Source organism: Argopecten irradians, chromosome 7 (assembly GCF_041381155.1).
Source record: "Argopecten irradians isolate NY chromosome 7, Ai_NY, whole genome shotgun sequence".
NCBI lineage: Eukaryota > Metazoa > Mollusca > Bivalvia > Pectinida > Pectinidae > Argopecten > Argopecten irradians.
Genome location: NC_091140.1, coordinates 43,766,247 through 43,789,629, shown reverse-complemented (window position 1 = coordinate 43,789,629; position 23,383 = coordinate 43,766,247). Strand labels below are relative to the sequence as shown.

The 23,383-nt window shown below is 36.7% G+C and overlaps 1 protein-coding gene across 1 annotated transcript; it reads right to left on the bottom strand.

The window, feature by feature from the left end:
* Positions 1 to 15,895: 15,895 nt before the first annotated feature.
* Positions 15,896 to 23,260, bottom strand: LOC138328544 (leucine-rich repeat-containing protein 51-like). The gene is made up of 5 exons (XM_069275398.1): positions 23,056 to 23,260; positions 19,845 to 19,972; positions 18,762 to 18,973; positions 18,039 to 18,179; positions 15,896 to 17,609 (listed from the first exon to the last, which is right to left on the bottom strand). Exons 1-5 carry the CDS (start codon positions 23,067 to 23,069, stop codon positions 17,460 to 17,462), a joined length of 645 nt encoding a protein of 214 aa, XP_069131499.1. The 5' UTR covers positions 23,070 to 23,260; the 3' UTR covers positions 15,896 to 17,459.
* Between the last annotated feature and the right edge of the window lie 123 nt (positions 23,261 to 23,383).

Below are 23,383 nucleotides of genomic sequence, written 5' to 3'. Positions count from 1 at the left end.
GAGTCCTGATAGACGAAGACTAGTTCATTATCAGGGCCCTGTGATCAATCTCTACCTTTTCCTTTTGTGCTGTAACACTGGTATCTATGGAAACTGATAGACGAAGACTGGTTCATTATCCGGGCCCTGTGATCAATCTCGACCTTTTCTTTTTGTACTGTAGCACTGGTATCTATGGAGACTGATAGACGAAGACTAGTTCATTATCAGGGCCCTGTGATCAATCTCTCTTCGACCTTTTCCTTTTGTACTGTAGCACTGGTATCTATGGAGACTGATAGACGAAGACTAGTTCATTATCAGGGCCCTGTGATCAATCTCTACCTTTTCCCTTTGTACTGTAGCACTGGTATCTATGGAGTCCTGATAGACGAAGACTAGTTCATTATCAGGGCCCTGTGATCAATCTCTACCTTTTCTCCGTACTGTAGCACACGATATCTATGGAGAGTGATAGACGAAGACTAGTTCATTATCAAGGCCCTGTGATCAATCTCTGCCTATTCCCTTTGTACTGAAGCACTGGTATCTATGGAGTCCTGATAGACGAAGACTAGTTCATTATCAGGGCCCTGTGATCAATCTCTACCTTTTCCTTTTGTACTGTAGCACTGGTATCTATGGAGTCCTGATAGACGAAGACTAGTTCATTATCAGGGCCCTGTGATCAATCTCTACCTTTTCCTTTTGTACTGGAGCACTGGTATCTATGGAGACTGATAGACGAAGACTAGTTCATTATCAGGGCCCTGTGATCAATCTCGACCTTTTCCTTTTGTACTGTAGCACTGGTATCTATGGAGTCCTGATAGACGAAGACTAGTTCATTATCAGGGCCCTGTGATCAATCTCTACCTTTTCCTTTTGTACTGTAGCACTGGTATCTATGGAGTCCTGATAGACGAAGACTAGTTCATTATCAGGGCCCTGTGATCAATCTCTACCTTTTCCTTTTGTACTGTAAGCACTGGTATCTATGGAGTCCTGATAGACGAAGACTAGTTCATTATCAGGGCCCTGTGATCAATCTCTACCTTTTCCTTTTGTGCTGTAACACTGGTATCTATGGAAACTGATAGACGAAGACTGGTTCATTATCAGGGCCCTGTGATCAATCTCGACCTTTTCCTTTTTGTACTGTAGCACTGGTATCTATGGAGACTGATAGACGAAGACTAGTTCATTATCAGGGCCCTGTGATCAAATTCGACCTTTTCCTTTTGTACTGTAGCACTGGTATCTATGGAGACTGATAGACGAAGACTAGTTCATTATCAGGGCCCTGTGATCAATCTCTACCTTTTCCTTTTGTACTGTAGCACTGGTATCTATGGAGACTGATAGACGAAGACTAGTTCATTATCAGGGCCCTGTGATCAATCTCTACCTTTTCCTTTTGTACTGTAGCACTGGTATCTATGGAGACTGATAGACGAAGACTAGTTCATTATCAGGGCCCTGTGATCAATCTCTACTTTTTCCTTTGTACTGTAGCACTGGTATCTATGGAGACTGATAGACGAAGACTGTTCATTATCAGGGCCCTGTGATCAACTCTACTTATTCCCTTTTGCTGTAGCACTGGTATCTATGGAGTCCTGATAGACGAAGACTAGTTCATTATCAGGGCCCTGTGATCAACCTCTACTTATTCCTTTTGTACTGTAGCACTGGTATCTATGGAGTCCTGATAGACGAAGACTAGTTCATTATCAGGGCCCTGTGATCAATCTCTACTATTCCCTTTGTACTGTAGCACCGGTATCTATGGAGTCCTGATAGACGAAGACTAGTTCATTATCAGGCCCTGTGATCAATCTCTACTTATTCCTTTTGTACTGTAGCACTGGTATCTATGGAGTCTGATAGACGAAGACTAGTTCATTATCAGGACCCTGTGATCAATCTCTACTTATTCCCTTTGTACTGTAGCACCGGTATCTATGGAGACTGATAGACGAAGACTAGTTCATTATCAGGACCCTGTGATCAACCTCTACTTATTCCCTTTGTACTGTAGCACCGGTATCTATGGAGTCCTGATAGACGAAGACTAGTTCATTATCAGGGCCCTGTGATCAATCTCTACCTATTCCCTTTGTACTGTAGCACTGGTATCTATGGAGTCCTGATAGACGAAGACTAGTTCATTATCAGGGCCCTGTGATCAATCTCTACCTTTTCCTTTTGTACTGTAGCACTGGTATCTATGGAGACTGATAGACGAAGACTAGTTCATTATCAGGGCCCTGTGATCAATCTTTACCTTTTCCTTTTGTACTGTAGCACTGGTATCTATGGAGTCCTGATAGACGAAGACTAGTTCATTATCAGGGCCCTGTGATCAATCTCTACCTTTTCCTTTTGTACTGTAGCACTGGTATCTATGGAGACTGATAGACGAAGACTAGTTCATTATCAGGGCCCTGTGATCAATCTCTACCTTTTCCTTTTGTACTGTAGCACTGGTATCTATGGAGACTGATAGACGAAGACTAGTTCATTATCAGGACCCTGTGATCAATCTCTACATTTTCCTTTTGTACTGGAGCACTGGTATCTATGGAGACTGATAGACGAAGATTGGTTCATTATCAGGGCCCTGTGATCAATCTTTACCTTTTCCTTTTGTACTGTAGCACTGGTATCTATGGAGTCCTGATAGACGAAGACTAGTTCATTATCAGGGCCCTGTGATCAACCTCTACTTATTCCTTTTGTACTGTAGCACTGGTATCTATGGAGACTGATAGACGAAGACTAGTTCATTATCAGGACCCTGTGATCAATCTCTACCTTATTCCCTTTGTACTGTAGCACTGGTATCTATGGAGTCCTGATAGACGAAGACTAGTTCATTATCAGGATCCTGTGATCAACCTCTACTTATTCCCTTTGTACTGTAGCACCGGTATCTATGGAGTCCTGATAGACGAAGACTAGTTCATTATCAGGGCCCTGTGATCAACCTCTACTTATTCCCTTTGTGCTGTAGCACCGGTATCTATGGAGTCCTGATAGACGAAGACTAGTTCATTATCAGGGCCCTGTGATCAATCTCTACCTTTTCCTTTTGTACTGTAGCACCGGTATCTATGGAGTCCTGATAGACGAAGGCTAGTTCATTATCAGGGCCCTGTGATCAACCTCTACTTATTCCCTTTGTACTGTAGCACTGGTATCTATGGAGTCCTGATAGACGAAGACTAGTTCATTATCAGGGCCCTGTGATCAATCTCTACCTTTTCCTTTTGTACTGTAGCACCGGTATCTATGGAGACTGATAGACGAAGACTAGTTCATTATCAGGGCCCTGTGATCAATCTCTACCTTTTCCTTTTGTACTGTAGCACCGGTATCTATGGAGTCCTGATAGACGAAGACTAGTTCATTATCAGGGCCCGGTGATCAATCTTTACCTTTTCCTTTTGTACTGTAGCACTGGTATCTATGGAGACTGATAGACGAAGACTAGTTCATTATCAGGACCCTGTGATCAATCTCTACATTTTCCTTTTATGCTGTAGCACTGGAGCACTGGTATCTATGGAGACTGATAGACGAAGATTGGTTCATTATCAGGGCCCTGTGATCAATCTCTACCTTTTCCTTTTGTACTGTAGCACCGGTATCTATGGAGTCCTGATAGACGAAGACTAGTTCATTATCAGGACCCTGTGATCAATCTCTACCTATTCCTTTTGTACTGTAGCACTGGTATCTATGGAGTCCTGATAGACGAAGACTAGTTCATTATCAGGACCCTGTGATCAATCTCTACCTTTTCCTTTTGTACTGTAGCACTGGTATCTATGGAGTCCTGATAGACGAAGACTAGTTCATTATCAGGACCCTGTGATCAATCTCTACCTTTTCCTTTTGTAACTGTAGCACTGGTATCTATGGAGACTGATAGACGAAGACTAGTTCATTATCAGGGCCCTGTGATCAATCTCTACTTATTCCCTTTGTACTGTAGCACCGGTATCTATGGAGACTGATAGACGAAGACTAGTTCATTATCAGGGCCCTGTGATCAATCTTACCTTTTCCTTTTGTACTGTAGCACGGTATCTATGGAGACTGATAGACGAAGAGTAGTTCATTATCAGGACCCTGTGATCAACTCTACCGATTTTTCCTTTTGTACTGTAGCACTGGTATCTATGGAGTCCTGATAGACGAAGACTAGTTCATTATCAGGGCCCTGTGATCAATCTCTACTTATTCCTTTTGTACTGTAGCACTGGTATCTATGGAGACCTGATAGACGAAGACTAGTTCATTATCAGGGCCCTGTGATCAATCTCTACTTTTTCCTTTTGTACTGTAGCACTGGTATCTATGGAGACTGATAGACGAAGACTAGTTCATTATCAGGACCCTGTGATCAATCTCTACCTTTTCCTTTTGTACTGTAGCACCGGTATCTATGGAGACTGATAGACGAAGACTAGTTCATTATCAGGGCCCTGTGATCAACCTCTACTTATTCCCTTTGTACTGTAGCACCGGTATCTATGGAGTCCTGATAGACGAAGACTGGTTCATTATCGAGGCCCTGTGATCAATCTTTACATTTTCCTTTTGTACTGTAGCACCGGTATCTATGGAGTCCTGATAGACGAAGACTAGTTCATTATCAGGATCCTGTGATCAAAATCTACCTTGATTCTACTTATTCCTTTTGTACTGTAGCACTGGTATCTATGGAGACTGATAGACGAAGACTAGTTCATTATCAGGGCCCTGTGATCAACCTCTACCTTTTCCTTTTGTACTGTAGCACTGGTATCTATGGAGACTGATAGACGAAGACTAGTTCATTATCAGGACCCTGTGATCAATCTCTACATTTTCCTTTTAATGCCTGTAGCACTGGAGCACTGGTATCTATGGAGACTTGATAGACGAAGATTGGTTCCATTATCGAGGCCCTGTGATCAATCTTTACCTTTTCCTTTTGTACTGTAGCACTGGTATCTATGGAGTCCTGATAGACGAAGACTAGTTCATTTTCAGGACCCTGTGATCAATCTCTACTTATTCACCTTTTGTACTGGAGCACTGGTATCTATGGAGTCCTGATAGACGACAGACTAGTTCATTATCAGGACCCTGTGATCAACCTCTACCGTTTTCCTTTTGTACTGTAGCACTGGTATCTATGGAGTCCTGATAGACGAAGACTAGTTCATTATCAGGGCCCTGTGATCAATCTCTACCTTTTCCTTTTGTACTGTAGCACTGGTATCTATGGAGACTGATAGACGAAGACTAGTTCATTATCAGGGCCCTGTGATCAATCTCTACCTTTTCCTTTGTACTGTAGCACTGGTATCTATGGAGACCTGATAGACGAAGACTAGTTCATTATCAGGCCCTGTGATCAATCTCTACCTTTTCCTTTTGTACTGTAGCACTGGTATCTATGGAGACTGATAGACGAAGACTAGTTCATTATCAGGGCCCTGTGATCAACCTCTACTTTTCCTTTTGTACTGTAGCACTGGTATCTATGGAGTCCTGATAGACGAAGACTAGTTCATTATCAGGGCCCTGTGATCAATCTCTACCTTTTCCTTTTGTACTGTAGCACCGGTATCTATGGAGACCTGATAGACGAAGACTAGTTCATTATCAGGACCCTGTGATCAATCTCTACCTTTTCCTTTTGTACTGTAGCACTGGTATCTATGGAGTCCTGATAGACGAAGACTAGTTCATTATCAGGACCCTGTGATCAATCTCTACTTATTCCTTTTGTACTGTAGCACTGGTATCTATGGAGACTGATAGACGAAGACTAGTTCATTATCAGGGCCCTGTGATCAACCTCTACTTATTCCTTTTGTACTGTAGCACTGGTATCTATGGAGACTGATAGACGAAGACTAGTTCATTATCAGGACCCTGTGATCAATCTCTACCTTTTCCTTTTGTACTGTAGCACTGGTATCTATGGAGACTGATAGACGAAGACTAGTTCATTATCAGGACCCTGTGATCAATCTCTACCTTTTCCTTTTGTACTGTAGCACTGGTATCTATGGAGTCCTGATAGACGAAGACTAGTTCATTATCAGGACCCTGTGATCAATCTCTACTTATTCCTTTTGTACTGTAGCACTGGTATCTATGGAGTCCTGATAGACGAAGACTAGTTCATTATCAGGGCCCTGTGATCAATCTCTACTTATTCCTTTTGTACTGTAGCACTGGTATCTATGGAGTCCTGATAGACGAAGACTAGTTCATTATCAGGGCCCTGTGATCTACTTATTCCTTTTGTACTGTAGCACCGGTATCTATGGAGTCTGATAGACGAAGACTAGTTCATTATCAGGGCCCTGTGATCTACTTATTCCTTTTGTACTGTAGCACCGGTATCTATGGAGACTGATAGACGAAGACTAGTTCATTATCAGGACCCTGTGATCAACCTCTACTTATTCCCTTTGTACTGTAGCACCGGTATCTATGGAGACTGATAGACGAAGACTAGTTCATTATCAGGGCCCTGTGATCAACCTCTACTTATTCCCTTTGTACTGTAGCACTGGTATCTATGGAGTCCTGATAGACGAAGACTAGTTCATTATCAGGGCCCTGTGATCTACTTATTCCCTTTGTACTGTAGCACCGGTATCTATGGAGTCCTGATAGACGAAGACTAGTTCATTATCAGGGCCCTGTGATCAACCTCTACTTATTCCCTTTGTACTGTAGCACCGGTATCTATGGAGTCCTGATAGACGAAGACTAGTTCATTATCAGGGCCCTGTGATCAACCTCTACTTATTCCCTTTGTACTGTAGCACCGATATCTATGGAGTCCTGATAGACGAAGACTAGTTCATTATCAGGGCCCTGTGATCAACCTCTACTTATTCCCTTTGTACTGTAGCACCGGTATCTATGGAGTCCTGATAGACGAAGACTAGTTCATTATCAGGGCCCTGTGATCAACCTCTACTTATTCCCTTTGTACTGTAGCACCGGTATCTATGGAGTCCTGATAGACGAAGACTAGTTCATTATCAGGGCCCTGTGATCAACCTCTACTTATTCCCTTTGTACTGTAGCACCGGTATCTATGGAGACTGATAGACGAAGACTAGTTCATTATCAGGGCCCTGATTATCAGGGCCCTGTGATCTACTTATTCCTTTTGTACTATAGCACCGGTATCTATGGAGTCCTGATAGACGAAGTCTTGTTCATTATCAGGATCCTGTGATCAATCTCTCAATACATATTGATCTACCTAGTATTGATAGAGAGGTCAACGTATACTATTTAAATGCAGCACGCATTTATAGGGAAACTGATCATAGCTGGTCTTCAGAACCATTCATCACAAGGGATGTGTAGGCTGAAAATGTTACAGCTTCTGTTATTCCTAAGGTGGACATTTCTTCAAATTTTGTATGGTAAGTACATTATTTTGATACTTGAAAAAAACATTTAAATATACATCATAATGCGTTAATCTGTATTCGTATGTTTTTTTTTCTTTTCTACATTGCTATTTTTTTATCAGTTAATTTATTTTCTTTCTCCTTTTTGAACGCAGAGGCAATTGAACAATGTCATTTTCGTTCTTGCTTTAGTATAATAAGAGTCTGGTTTTAGTATAATTTTTATGTGTGCATGTAATAAATGTCCATTTCTTATGTTGTCATGGTACCATGTGTTTGTATATGTGATAACAATAAAATAGTAATTAATTATGTCTAATATCTTACCTCTTTTATTTAGGTTTTTCTGAGGGACAGCTGGTTTTAAAATATGGTGAGTATATATTTGTTTTATTCATAATGATCTTAATTCGTAATTATTTTTTTGTGTGGATTTTAGATTGACTTTCTTTTTAAAGCCTGTTATAAGATCGCCATGTACATGTATATACCGTATAGCTGGTTATTCTCGTGGTCATTTCTTTTGCGATTTTGACTAAAACAGGAATTGGAATTTAAATTTAGGGTTTTTAAATTAGATTTAAGGGTATGTATAATTTACCAATTTCTTAATATTCCATGGATCAAATTTTCGCGGCTATTGCAACGTTTAGCGAAATCACGAAATATATCTACCTTCCCGTGTATGTATACCGAGTTCCCATACTTTCGCGTTCAACTTTGACCCAGTAAAATACATAAAAATCTGTTTTGATCCCCCACCTCTTTCTTATCATCCACAATGTAACATGTGCTTTATCAATTTCAAGCTTTCGGACAATCGCTCGATCGGTCATTCCCTTGGTATACATTGTACTGCTCATTTGTTCATATGCTGATTTTTATATAAATGTTTTGCTATTTTCTAATATTTGTATTTCATCTTTAAACACAAAAAAATCCACTTTATCTCCGCCCCAATTCCCTAACCTCATTTAGCAGCTATCAAAGATATTGAGACGTGGTCCCCAGTGATACAACACATAATTAATTAGCTTCTTCAATATCATCCGCCATAGCACCATCACAGTTTCACTCGTTTCGCTCGTATGGTTAAAGAGTCGACATCAGTGTAATGACTCTCCGAAGCAATAAAAATAATTGCATAGAAACCATAAAAAGGTGAATGTTATAGTTCTGACAAAACCTTGGATATAATTGGTACAATATGGATTCAATTTAATGTATAGACAAGATGTAGCGGCGACGGCGCCAGAATTACTGTGAAACGGGGATAAAGAAACTAAAAAATATTATTGTAATTACTTTAACCTTCGTTACCTTTGCCTTGACACCATAGATCTACTCGCATTTAATAGATATTTTTGTTTATTTTACACAAATATATTATATTATATTCGTCTTTCCTTAAAACAGAATTGTCTTTGAACATGAAGCACACAACAAAAACAACCATTATTTTTATAACTCACCTTTACGGGATGTTGTTTGTGTTCGTCCGTTCGCCCGATACGCTTTTCGGGGTGTACATAGGTGTGCCTTTTACTTTTTGGGACATCGCATTTTCGATATTTCCTCTGTTAAGTACTGTAGAAACATATTCAAATCTGATCTTCTTATCATTCTGTCATTAGTATAAAAAAATTAAGGCCTTGGCATCCTCGATATTTCAGGGGCTCCGATCACTTACTATCTCTACACCCCTGGACTATCTCATAGTAAAATTGGAGGCAACAGAACAGAATAGGTAATTTAGCCCTTTGATGTACATCCAAAGAGCCATATTACGTTACACTGTGTTGACTATTTGGCTTTGGTATTGGACGTCGCTCTCTTTGTAGTCTTCAAAGGAAATCTTTGTAGGCCTGTGATTGGTTCAGCTGTTTTTCGCTGAACTGCCTCCAGTTTTACTATGAGGTAGTCCAGGGGTGTAGAGATCGCAAGTGATCGGAACCCCTGGAGTATCGAGGATAACGCCTTAGAGTGATTAAGATGATTATCTCTTGAAAGTTATTCTCGATACTCGAGGTGTTATTTTTCTTTGACATAACGACAGTGAAAGTAACCCCTAGAGCATCGAGGATGCTCGGTAATGTGACTTCAAACTCTGGTTGTAGGCTATAATAACAAAAGTATTAGGATGAAAAAGTATAAGTTAAACGGTTTTGTATTTATAGCTCTGCAAGCCTGTGATTTGTCAGTTTTTTTCTCCTGAACTGCATTCAGTTTTACTATGAGATAGTCCATGGGTTGGATATAACAACAGTGAAAGTAACCTCTGGAGTGTCGAGGATGTATCGGAATATGTGTTCCAGATACATTTAAATGTACTTCTTTTGTCGTTTTTCTAGAGCAGCATTCCCCCATAAGATTACATTTTACAGGAAGAATATCAATATGCACTTCATAATTAGAATATATTTTCAGGAAAACCTGATTCGCAGTATACGGGTATCATCCGGGTGATCAACAACAGCGTCACGTGGCGGGATGCGCATGCAGCCTGTCTGAACATGGGCTTCGGGAAGCTGATGCACGCCATGAGTAACGGGGGACGAGCCGTGTACACGCGAAAGCTACTCATTGAAAACGGATGGTAAGTGTCAACTTTATGTAACCGCAGTACCAAATAGCGAAAGCTATTTTGGCAGGTATTTTTTTGGTGAATTTTAATAAAAACGAGAACCTAAAAATGAGATTTTTTTATTTTTACTTTTTGACTTTCGGAATTTCTATGACCGAACCGTTTTTTTTTCTTTTTTATATCTTTGCGAACCTAATTTTCGCGATCAAAGAAAAAGTCCCGCGAATTCGCGTAAAATATCATCCCCGCGAAAATCCGACTATACGGTATGCATTGGCACTGATAAACACAATAGTTAAATCCTCACATAGAATTTTCTCTGGCCCTAAATAACACGAGCCAAACTATAAGTATTGATCATTTGTGATACCGAATATATACCGCTTTGGCGAGGAACCATGAAAGTGCAAACTCATTAATCAGAAGATATTAAAAAAATTAAATAAAAAGAAAGAAAGAAAGAAAAAAAAGAGTATATTATTAAAAGAGTATATTGTGATAAATAGTGTTCAACTCATTTAAAAAATGACCTTTCATGCGCATAGTTGTTATTCCTGTACACCTAGCAATCTATTATGATAAAACAGTTTGGAAAACAAGTGTGCGAGTCCGACTGTGAACATGGCGGTATTATTGGTTTGCTAAGATCATCGAGTGCGTCATCTGCTGTATGCAAAATGATGTGTCACCTAATTGCGTGTACATTGTCTCCTCCAGGCCGCTGTTGGTGAGATCTATAGCTAATCACACTCACCCAGTCACAATACACTAACAATGGACGAATCTCTCGTCCCAATGCATATTTCTTATAAAAAACATTAGTGAGCATTAATTTGAAGCAATGAACCACACTGAATTATTAACAACGACGATATGATCTAGCAACTGAATTCAAAATAAGCATCCATAATAGCCTAGTAATTTTATGTCTTAATGCGGTAACTGATCTTGTTGGAAGAAAATCAAAGCACTGGACGCACTGTGGAATAGACTTAGAATAGTTTCCAGGGTTTTGTGAGATAATGTTTAAATCTACTGTATAATGTATCGGGTAAGGAAAGTATGCAATGTATCCATTACTGACATTGGCAAAGGGCAAATATGACTATTTAGTCCAAAAGTGAGGTGCACACATAAAAAGTTATTTAGAAAGAAAAATTAGAAATGCCACAATTTGCTTTGTTCATGCGATCGCGCAATTGGTGCAACAGTAAAATTTTTACGCTCTGTATGTAGAGCATTGGATACAATGACTACTAATTGCGTGTACATTGTCTCCTCCAGGCCGCTGTTAGTGAGATCTATAGCTAATCACACTCACCCGGTCACAATACACTAACAATGGACGAATCTCTCGTCCCAATGCATATTTCTTATAAAAACATTAGTGAGCATTAATTTGAAGCAATGAACCACACTGAATTATTAACAACGACGATATGATCTAGCAACTGAGTCTTCAAAATAAGCATCCATAATAGCCTAGTAATTGTATGTCTTAATGCGGTAACTGATCTTGTTGGAAGAAAATCAAAGCACTGGACGCACTGTGGAATAGACTTAGAGTTGTTTCCATGGTTTTGTTAGATAATGTTTAAATCTACTGCATAATGTATCGGGTAAGGAAAGTATGCAATGTATCCATTACTGACATTGGCAAAGGGCAAATATTACTTTTTAGTCCAAAATGAGGTGCACACATAAAAAGTTATGTAGAAAGAAAAATTAGAAATGCCACAATTTGCTTTGTTCATGCGATCATGCAATTGGCGCAACAGTAAAATTTTTACGCTCTGTATGTAGAGCATTGGATACAATGACATTCTGGCTTTAAACTTGAGAAGTATTTTTTATACGTTTTCAATACATGGAACACTTCAATTACCTAGTATCGGTATTTTTGACGCTTTATTAGAATCACTGACGAAGTCGAAAAGGACATGCTCCCTAAATCAAACAAGTTTTGTTTAATCCTTTACTATTTGTAAAGAATGCCTTTGACCTGTTACATGTTTGTCCATACACTGGTACATGGCAACGGCAATGCAGTCATATAATGTGCATCAAATTCCAAGACTGTCGGCTTCAAAACCACTCAAAAATCTAAAATATCTTTCCTTCAGGGTAACCCGAGACAGATTAATATTTGATTGACATTCACTTGATATTTTTTCATGATTCTTTTAGGCCTGATATGCCCTTGTGGATTGGCTACATGAAAGACGCGTCAACCAATAAATGGAAGAGGATGACGACCACGTGTTCCTTTCTTAATAACGCTGATTTGTACGACTTTGGAAATGATCTACCAGACACCCAGCTGTGTGTTTTGGTTAACATGAACATATCCTCTAGTGCGCCTGCGTGGTATGGCGCACCATGTGATGAAAAACACGCTTTTATCTGCGAGGAAACAGCAGGTACACATCAAAGATTTGTAAGAAAAACATTCTGTATGTATGTAAATTTCAAGGTAGTGTAAAGAAAACCACAAAGTTAACTTGCAAAGCGAATGTCTACTGGGTCGCGACCAGTTACCGTGATGTACTAGTTACGGTATACATCGTATATAATATTTTTAAGTTCGGTTTCACTTTTAATGCTTCTATTTCAGAGTAACATAATAAATCAGATATCTATATTGTATCAAAGAAAGATTTATACTTACCAATCACATACCAATGGAAGAAGATCAAACAATACAAGAATATATCTACAGTATATATATATATATATCCCGCCTTTAAAATTGCAGCTTTTTGTGATCTTACACACTTTTCAATGTGTCTGTTTTGACTTTGTCTTTGCCTTGTTTTCATTAGACATGTAACTCTAAAAACTTTTTTTCAAGCGTCTAAAACCACCAAAACAAAGGAAGCGTCCCTGGTAACTGGACTACCCTCGTCCCAGCTGACTACGACATATGACTGTCCGGCAGCCTGCTGCCGAAACAAAATTGTAACACAACTCAGCATCCCCGCCGTCCAAGTTAACATCGCTAACGAGAGCTGCGTGCAACTTAGTGATGAAGTTTTCCTCTTCCCTCTTCCGTATTATGTGAATTTGTCCGCGACGGCAGATACAGATGTGATAGAAGGAACTACCGAGATTACAGGTAAATTTTGATCGCAAGTAATTTTATCTGGATTGTCTTCCGTAGTTTTCTGTACTCTCCAACCAGACTTCACTTTAGAAAATTGCATTAATCTTTCAGGGTAGCGCATCACAGGAGTATTGTCAGAACGATCTTGTTTATATTATACAATAGCGCTTTGGAGAAATGACGTAATTAAGTAGTTTTAATATGGACCCGAATTTGTTTCACAATACATGAAAGTCTGGACACAAAAAACACCTGGATACTGGTTCTTGTGGGTTTTTTTTTCTTCGTCAAGCTTTATTATTACTACATATGCGTGTTCAAAGTTCATTGTCCCTGTTTATGTTTTCAGCCTTTTTCACAATTTTTTTTGTCTAGCATATAGTTATACAGACACATCTATATACGCAATATAATAGACCCAGTATTACATACGTATAACTACGTGTATGGAATCAAAAACTTGTGGTTCAACTTTTGTAATCACCAAGTAATCTTGTTTTGCAGTTGAAGTTCTGAATGACAATGGGACCATAGACTATACGTGGAACACTGTCCTTTCATGTAAGTTCTGATTGATTGTCTCGTTTCAAAGCAATTGCATAAGTAAAATTTTATTGAGTAACATTTATACACCGTTATGTAATTATTCAAAATGTGATTTACCGTTATGTCTCAGTTATTTCTCTTTGGCTGATGGTCATGCATATATGGTACACAGATTTTGATAAAATCGACTGAAATTATTAATATATAAATTTACATTCGTTTGTCACTACCACTATATAAACTAACCAAGTAAAAGTGAAGTCTATCAGGCAATTGATGACGTCCAAACGTGATCATTATGGCTTCACTGATGTCGACATGGAAATGTCGATTGATCAACGGCAAAAATGCTATAATGAAAATAGCTGTTCCATCATATGGATGAAAGCATCGATATCAAACTGCTTTCTTTGTTTAATAATACTTCCTACGAGTATTAAAACGAGTAAATATGATAACGTAACTACATTTCTCTTTATCTGGCAACTCTATAGTCGATATATTAATAAAAAGATACCCCAATGCTTAAATGCTTGATATAAACGTCCAATGCGACTCTTGTCTCGTTTTCGGTTCATCTATCTAGTTGTGGTGCGTACTTTGCAAACGTTATAACATTGTTAGTGTTTCGTTGAGGTATTGTGTTAAGATGACATTGAATCAAACGAACACTTCAGTAATAATTTATACCTACAATTTTCCAATAACATTTTGTGCATCACGACCGTATAAGTAAACAGTCTTCCAGGAAAATGAACATAGATTTTTTTCTATCGAAATGCAGCAATTAGATTATTCCCATATGCTACATGTACACCGATTTAATTTGTCTTTCCAGGTTTCGTGTTACCCGAGACTACTACGACCATGTCATCCGCGATTACAACTTATGGTAAGATGAAGCATTCCGACATCTTCCGAAATGATAATGATTCCAGGGAATCAAGGGGAAATAAATATGTCTGTCTGTTGATAACACTAGCGATGTCACTTGAAGAAGTCATGTAATATAAAAATTGCTTGGTATTCAACGTATATCAAATTTAACTTCACACACGTAGAAAAATAATACATTGGTTCTATTGTGTGTTTTTTTTCAAGTATCATTTATATTTTGTATTCAAACATTGAATAAACTACATCTATTGTACTTCTATCACCAGTGAATGCAATTGACATTTGCGGACACCGGAAAATCGGACAACAAATTGTTTAATGATCCAATCCCCAAGCCTTGTACTTATTTTACTATATGTTTATAGTTACAAAAATATCTACAGATGTTGTGTAACTTTATGCAATAATTATCAAGCACTTCTTTTCAGAAACGTCCGTTGCAAGTGAGAGTACAACTGTTACAGAGGGGACAACTCTACCACAAACTACAACTTCAACACTCCAAACTACAACTTCAACGCCCCAAACTACAACTTCAGCCTCCCAAACTACAACTTCAACACCCCAAACTATAACTTCAGCCTCCCAAACTACAACTTCAGTCTCCCAAACTACAACTTTATCAACTTTATCCTCATCACCTATTACATCAGTAGCGGTGACTGTCAGTACCAGCTCTGTCGTGTTGTCCGGAAGGTGTCTCTACCACAACAGCTCGTCAACAAACTATGCTACCACATGTAGGACTTTCTGTAGGGCCAATAAGACCATCCTCACTGATGAGATGTTACGGAGGTGGCTACTCAGTATAATAGAGGATCTCACACTGAACAAGAAACTCTTGTCCTCGTACATACGTAATCACATCAGTGCCGACGATAATAGGGTCACGGCTAAAGTTCTCGGGTGGTCTGGGGTCTGTCTGATGTTGTCTTTCTTTTCGGTTATATTCATATCCGACGCTATAAATCTCTTCCTGGGACAATACAGTCTTGTCAGGTCAAAGGAATCCCTAGCTCGGTACGCCGTCACCAGGGCAAAGAAAGGAAAATCCGTCAATAGAAAGAGGGTTCTTCGGTGACGAGTTCGTACTTCCTGCACATTTGAGCTTTTTCCTATGTCGACTTTGCAATGTCCAAACACTATTTCAAGTGTTCAAAACAAAAGGTATGAGTAAAATCGTTTGTTAGGTTGTAGAACGACTAAGATTTCTAGATTTATTTGTGAGTGGTGTCTTGTGAAAGCTATTTCCAGACTAATAATACTGACAAACAATTTTAGATGGTATCTGGACAAAGGAAGACATGAATAACTATTGTTCCAGAATAGACAACAAAGGCAATATTTGGAGATTCAATGATTTTATTATATTGATCAGAAACGGGCTACGATACCTTTTATATTAGTGATCGCACTAAAAGTGACCGCACTATCAGACTAAGTCAAGCTGAATAGCACAATTTGTAAAAAAAAAAAAATAATAATAAAAAAAAAGGATTAATACAGACTGAATTACACAAATTTCTGTAGTGTACAAATTTGCTCTCTTGTAAATTGGTGGTAAAATTTAACAAAGAGGAAAGAATATAGCTTCTTTGAAACCGATACAAAAAGCATTCCTATAAAACACACTATATTTAATATTTCAATTATGTATCCATAGATGCAAATATTGATGGTCGATGATAATTATATACCAGGTTAATTGTATAAATTACGGACTAAAATTACACTTTAACAAATATATAAATTACAATTAAAATAGTATCACAATTTAAACTTCCCTCCAAATCATTATCACATTTAACGTCTAATATTCGCTTAAAAATTAAAATATATCAATAAACTGTGTATATCAACTGGCTTTAAGCCAAATATTTTATACTTTGTACAACATAAAATGTCCTTAATGTTTAAAGAAAAGACGCAATGTTTTAAAGACCGGAAGTCGATAAATATACACATATCACAATGTTAACACCTTGTCTTTGACTATTGTCTGTGATTACGAGCTGGCATTGATCGTTATAACACTAGATATGCTGGGTGGGAAAATATCGCGATTTTCTTTAACCGTGCATATAATGTTTTTCTCTCACTCTCGAACAAATGGCATAAAATATCAGACACTGTTGGCAGGTGTTGAAATCTCTACTTTTACGAGACATGTTATTTTTTTGCAAAGGTGACAATTCTGTTTTTTAAACACAACCGTGAAAAAGCATCGAAGACTAACTCCTTTTGAATAGACATTTTCCTTCCTGGAAAAATGTCCATACATAAACATGTTTGCTCCCAATTCATTGTTAACCATATAGACATCACAAAACGCCGGAAACCTTTTTCATTACAGAAATGAAAAATAACAACTCAATAACTGTTATCATTAACAAATGAAAGTATCCTTCAAAGCATTTTGTACTTTTTATTTTATTTCCTAATGCGGCAATGATTTGTCAAAAATATCCCCCAAATCGATATGAAGAAACTCTTAATAATAACATACATACAAGTTAATGTTGTAAATGACGACTCCCATTTGCAGCACCATCTAAATCTATCGTCTACACAAGTAACCAATTAAATCAGACCTTAAAATAAATATTAAAATGTATTGTAAAAGTTCAAATACAAATTGATTTTTCCCAATAAAGCAGCATAATTTTGTCTGAAAACCTAAAAATGATTTACTTCAATTTTTCAATAAAATCATTTTTTCCGATAAAGCTCCATAACAAAAGTACGTTATAAGTGTAGATGTACATATATAAAATGTAAATATATTAATGTAAAACAGCATTGATGATGCAATCATAAGACATTATTCGGTGTGGTTCCATATTTCATATCGTAACAAGTCTTTTCTCACATACAGTATATCTTTCAAAAAAAGTTTGATACATCATCTTCAGTCATCCTCCTTATGTTTAGGTTTCTTGGCTCGATTATTATTTCCCCTGTTCCATGTACCTGCTGTCCTTCGATCAGCTTTAGTAATCAGACTGAAGTCAAGGTACTCGAGTTGTGGTAGAACAGATACCACATACTGCTTGTACGACTGAAGACCAAAGAATATTATTTTTAGGTAGATATTTTGTTTGATATTTCAACAAAAGAGTTCATTTTCAATGTAAATAATCTGATTATGATATTGTCCTGCTAAAACTGAAATATAGTCATCTCCTTAAAAATCCAGGGGTTTTATTTTGATAAGTAAATATATTAAATTATTTAAGAAGAATCACCTGTGTTTGTTTTTGTCTTGATATTGTATTTTACCTAGTGTAACATCAAAGCCTACAGTTATTTGAAAAGTTATTATCTTTATTATCCAATCCATGAACATTTGATTTATTCTTATCAACAGGCAAAGATAGAGGCTGCTGTACAATCTCATGAAATATTGTATGGATGGTTTTTTGGTTTTTTGGTGTGTTTTTTTTCTTTATCGCATTTTAAACATAATTACAATATGAGTAAGACTTACCTTGTCATTCTCAATAGGGTTTCCATGCAAAGTCAACTTGCGGAGATTTTTAAGGCCCTGTAGTTTATTTATCTCTTTTAAATCACTGATTTGGTTTCCATGATAATAAAGGATCTGCATATTTTCAAAATCCATAATTACCTGAAACAAAAAACATGATGTAAAGAATACTTCTAAAACTTCCTATTTTCACAAAATTTAAAATGAAATGGTACAGCACCAATTTAAGTCTTTTGACCCAACATCTAGTGATAAAAACATGCTAGTGTAATCAGGTTTTTTTTCTCTTTCTCCATGAAGAGTGTGTTTCAGTATTTTCAGTACTTTCAGTACTTTGATTATTTCAATCCCAATGCTGCCTAACAGAAAGCATTTGTGAGAACTGAGCTATCTCTATCTATTTGAAAGAAAAATGTATTTCCCATATTTTTCTTAAAAGGAAAAGATGAAATGTGAGTTGTTTATACAACATTTATTGTTGAAGTCATTTAATTACTTTGCTCATGCCAGCTATTTAACAGATTCAGATTTTTTTCTACCTAGTATAAAATTAGCAATCATGGCATATCTCCGCAAAGTAACAGAGAAACAAACCGATTTAGGGTGATACCTACTGTCTAATCCTATTGAATTTTGTCAAGAAATTGTTTAAAATTGAAAATGAACAACTCACAGCACCATTCCCGTTTCCTGTGACAATGACAGTATGCAAGATTAACTTACAGGATCGATGATGCTGAGCTCATTGAAGGAGAGGTTAAGCCACTCAATATCCAATGGCTCTACAGTGTGGGCCTCCAAAGTGTCCTTTATACACGAAACATCAGTCAAGTTATTGTTGTTCAGATGCACACACTTGGTCAAAGATTTTTTATTTTCCTTTTCCTGGAATTTTGACTTTCTGGGGGTTGCCCTTGGTTCTTCATCCTTAGCTTCTATAAGCAAGTACAACAAAAACAGGGGTGAATGATAGAATATTGACAGTGTGATAAGTTACAATCAAAACCCAAGGGGTAATTCATAAACATCCATCCCAAGATTTGCCAAGGGTTTATGGACGTTCATGAATAACCTTGAATGCAGAGATTTTGTTTACACTTTCAAGGTAGGGAATGATTATTTTTATCTTACCTACAAAAGAAAATGATGTAATAGTAGTCACAACAGAAGTGTTCTCTCTGCTACACAAGCATGGCTGCATTGATGGCATTTCAATATTGAAAACATTTTTTTTTTCGCTCAGTATTCGCTCAGTTGACATCATTGGTAAGCTGAGGCTAGCTTGTGGAGATGTATTAAAAGTTTCTTCAAACAATGACATAGTGTACTTCTAACGCGTACTATGGACTTCCGGTTGCTTAGAAACAATATGTCGGTATATACAGTGATTTTATTAATGTTGGGATCCTTTTCCGTCGATAATGGAACAGGAGATATATATACACATCGATAATGCACAATATGTTTATGTTGATGTATTTATGTAATTATTTTGTTGAACTTTCAGTTTAAAAGGTTAGCGTGTGCAAATGCTTAGGAGTGACAGATGCTGACAGATCTCTCTCTCATAGTTTTTGCTACAACCATGGCTATTACTGGTGTCAAATCTGTAAAGAGACCATCACTCTCATCAAGGTTCAAAACATCAAATCAAATTTGCTCAACCGTGTTGTTGGCAAATCTGTCGACAAATATTATCGCCATAGATTTTATATTTAAACCAAGCCTTGTACATTCTTCATCACCTCAACCTGTTTTAGAAAATTTAAACTTATCAAATTTAAGTACGATGTATAATGTACCAACCTTCCACATTGCCATATCTACAGAAGGAAAAGTCTATGGATTTTGCCATATCATTGTTATTGTCTATGGCAGAGGAGGTATTGTTCTTCCTCTTGACCATGGCCCCAGAGCCTTGAAATGGAACAATGCTGCAAAACAAAACATTGAAAAGTCAGACATTAATAGCTCTGAACACATCAACTAACATATGTTACTTTTTGTGGAAATTAATAAACTTCCAAATTTCCATAAATAAAAGTACAAAAAAGTCAATGATTTCATCGATTTAAAAATAGTTTTTGTATTGTGTTTCTTAAAACTAATTACTGTATCTTTTAAAACATAAAATTATACGAAGGACCTGTAAACTTTCACCTAAACAAATAATTCAGTGAAAAAAAACATAAACACTGCATACTTTCACCTAAACAAATAATTCAGTGAAAGAAACATAAACACTGCATGATTTCCATATTTTTACCATAGATAGTACATAATGAAGTTGTCTTTTCCATTAATATTCCTTTTCTGAAAGGAAGTCCTCAAATGAAAACTGTTCATAGCCAGAGGTTAATAAATATACAGAAGATAAGGAAGGTCTCTAAACTTTTTTCTTCTAACTTAGCAAATGTTTTCTTATGAAATTTAAAGATGCTCCACCGCTGACAAATGGTATTTTTTCACTATCAAAAACACAAGCAGACGATTTAGTATTTTTCTTCAGTTACAAAAGTTACTTACTTTACACCATTACCACCATTGAAAAGTTTGAGCTTCTAATTTTACTTCAAGTTAAAGTTACAAAAAATAATTAATTGCATCCCGAAAAAATTCCGTGGCACTATATCCTATATGGAATTAAAGGGACAATTCAGTCTAAAGAACATTAAAATTTGTACATATATCGGAAAAACCCCAGTTCTAATGAAAATTAGGCAGTCGGTTTTACTGTGATATGCCTGAAAAGCCCATGGTGGTGACATGTGTGTGAAACTCGCTGTCCGCCATTACACACTGTGGTCGAACTTCTTGTATGCCGAACCCGGTCCCTTGCTCGTAGAGTAATGCAACTTTTGTCTAAAACTGCTCAGATCGCTCTGACAGTAGTGTGTTTACCTTAATAGGTGAATTGTATTGCCTAAACATCATTTCATCACCTTCTCAGTGGTTATGTAGTTTATTTGTTTAACGTGCGTGACTTTGGCTCGGGTATAGGTACAGCGTCCATATTGTACCTGCTTAATCGTATTGATCAACGATTTGATATTTCAGCGATATTAATTAAAATACTTAACAATGTCGTGGAATTGGTCAATGTTTTACGTTATATGTTTCATAAGAAATGTAGAACAATACATTTATGCTATATTTTGCTTCTTGGTTATGTAAAAGAATTAGCCTGAGTGAATTGTCCTATATGGAATTAAGTACTGATTGCGCATGTACTAAGGCAAAATAAATTATTTTATATTATTTTTTGTGTTAATTAAACATATATTTACACGATTAAACACCAATTATTGTTCAAGTGATTAATATCATTTATGCTCTGTCGGCGGTGGAGCATCTTTTAGTAAGGAATTTCCTTCGGATAATGTATTAAAGGATCGCTACAAACATCCAACAGGTGTCTAAGCCAAACATTCTGATGTAAAATATGTGTAATGTGTACTCTTTCACCATGTATGATGAAAATATTATCGAATCATTACCTGTTTGAAATGCATCATATATTCCAGTCTAAGGATATGTTTAACAGGGTAATTTGGTCATGAACTGGTACATGTATTCCAACAATGTTAGAGGTATAGCACGACGAGACACTTTAGATCATTACTTCATGTCTAACCTCTAACAATCGAGGCAGGATTCATATGGCGCAGAAATGGGCTCGATATAAATTCAAAATTTCAAGTTGTGTTTACACTTACCTTTCACATCCTGATAGAATTATCCCAAATCATGTTAAATCCAAAATACAAAACGTCACTATTGAACACTTATACTGAATTTTGATATTTCTTTACCCCCACCACTATTTGTAAGTCTACCCAGTTGCCATTTTTGCTTGGTACTTACAAATTACGGAATGGTGATGGAAAGTAAAATATCGTTATCTAATATCTATCGGGTACATAATTCTTACAGTATTTCGACCCAAATGTATTATTGTGTTAAAATATTTCCAGAATTAATAAGAACTTATAAAAAATACTTGTTTTCATGCATTTAAACAACCTTGGTTACCTGTTGTAATATTATCTTTTAACTTAAAACATCGTGCCATATTTTCATAAACCGGAAGTAACAAAAAAAGGAACATGCTTTAACCTAGATTGTACAGCGCTGGACATGATGCTATGGGTCACCTACAAAATGTGTGATTATTTTGTAAATTTATATTACTTTATAAATATATACCTATTCTTATAGCAGGATATGTTCATGGATAACCACTGATTAACGCTATACATGTTTTTTGACATTCTGGTTAAGTTTTCACTTCATAATTATGCGTCAAATTCACGCCCTAGTTCGAGGGCTCCTATAGGGGTCGGGAATTAGATCTCGATATTGCACATCAGAAGTGTTTCTCGATATTGAGGTCTAAAACTATTGGATTAATATATATATGTGGCTATAGTTGATATACACAGTCCTACAGACACAGAAAGCAAATGAATTTATAACATAACTTCCTGTCATCTAAATACAAAGAAAAGATTACAAAAGTCTACATAAAGTGTAGTTTTTCAACGTTTTGTCTGGTACAAGCTTTCTACAGCAAAAACTACATTAAATGACACATTATAATTAAATATCATCAAAAGGAAAAGATTAAGAAATTAAATATCATTAAGCTTCAAAGAACATCAAGAAAGTGATGAAAATGTTGTGGGATGTTCTAAATTGTTTCGGTTTTGGGAACGACAGACTGACATTGTCAAAAGCAGAAATGTAACTAATTGTGTACAATCAGTGAATCACAAGGCCTACTGTACAATGTCAAACACTTGACCCAATTATACATTAACTAGAAATTAAGATTATTCATAAAAGACCGCATAATAGAAAACAAAATTACAATTTTGATATCATTATGTACATAATGTTTCTATTGTCAAAAATATATAGATATAGAATACCTTGTTCGCCGTTTTACAAATAGGGCGGGAATATCATAACTGATAATGTGACATATTGACCCTAAAAACCATAAACAAACTGTTACCTCAATCCCGACATGGTTTGTTTGTGTTGCAAATGTGTCGATGAAGTTCTGTAGCAATGGTGTTGATGAGAATATTTCTCTACATCACTAAATATGCCACCAACAGCTTACAGGCGTACTTGCCAAATCGTACAGATGTCGAAGTTCAGCAATTCGCCATCATGCGTTTCCCGTTGCTATGTTAGGTTTGTCTAATCATCGAAACGAAGATGGTGACAGCATTTTCCGGATAAAATATTTGTTAAAACTAAATAGTTGCTCTTGATATTTAAAATTCTTTTATAAAATTAAGTGTACAAATATATTTGATTTTAACATCAATACGTAA

Coding starts and splice junctions, on each gene's coding strand:
- LOC138328544 (XM_069275398.1), bottom strand. Junction 18,974..19,844: donor TAGATATGGCAATGTGGAAG/GTTGGTACATTA, acceptor ACTTGCTTATAG/AAGCTAAGGATGAAGAACCA. Junction 17,610..18,038: donor ACCCTATTGAGAATGACAAG/GTAAGTCTTACT, acceptor TTTGGTCTTCAG/TCGTACAAGCAGTATGTGGT.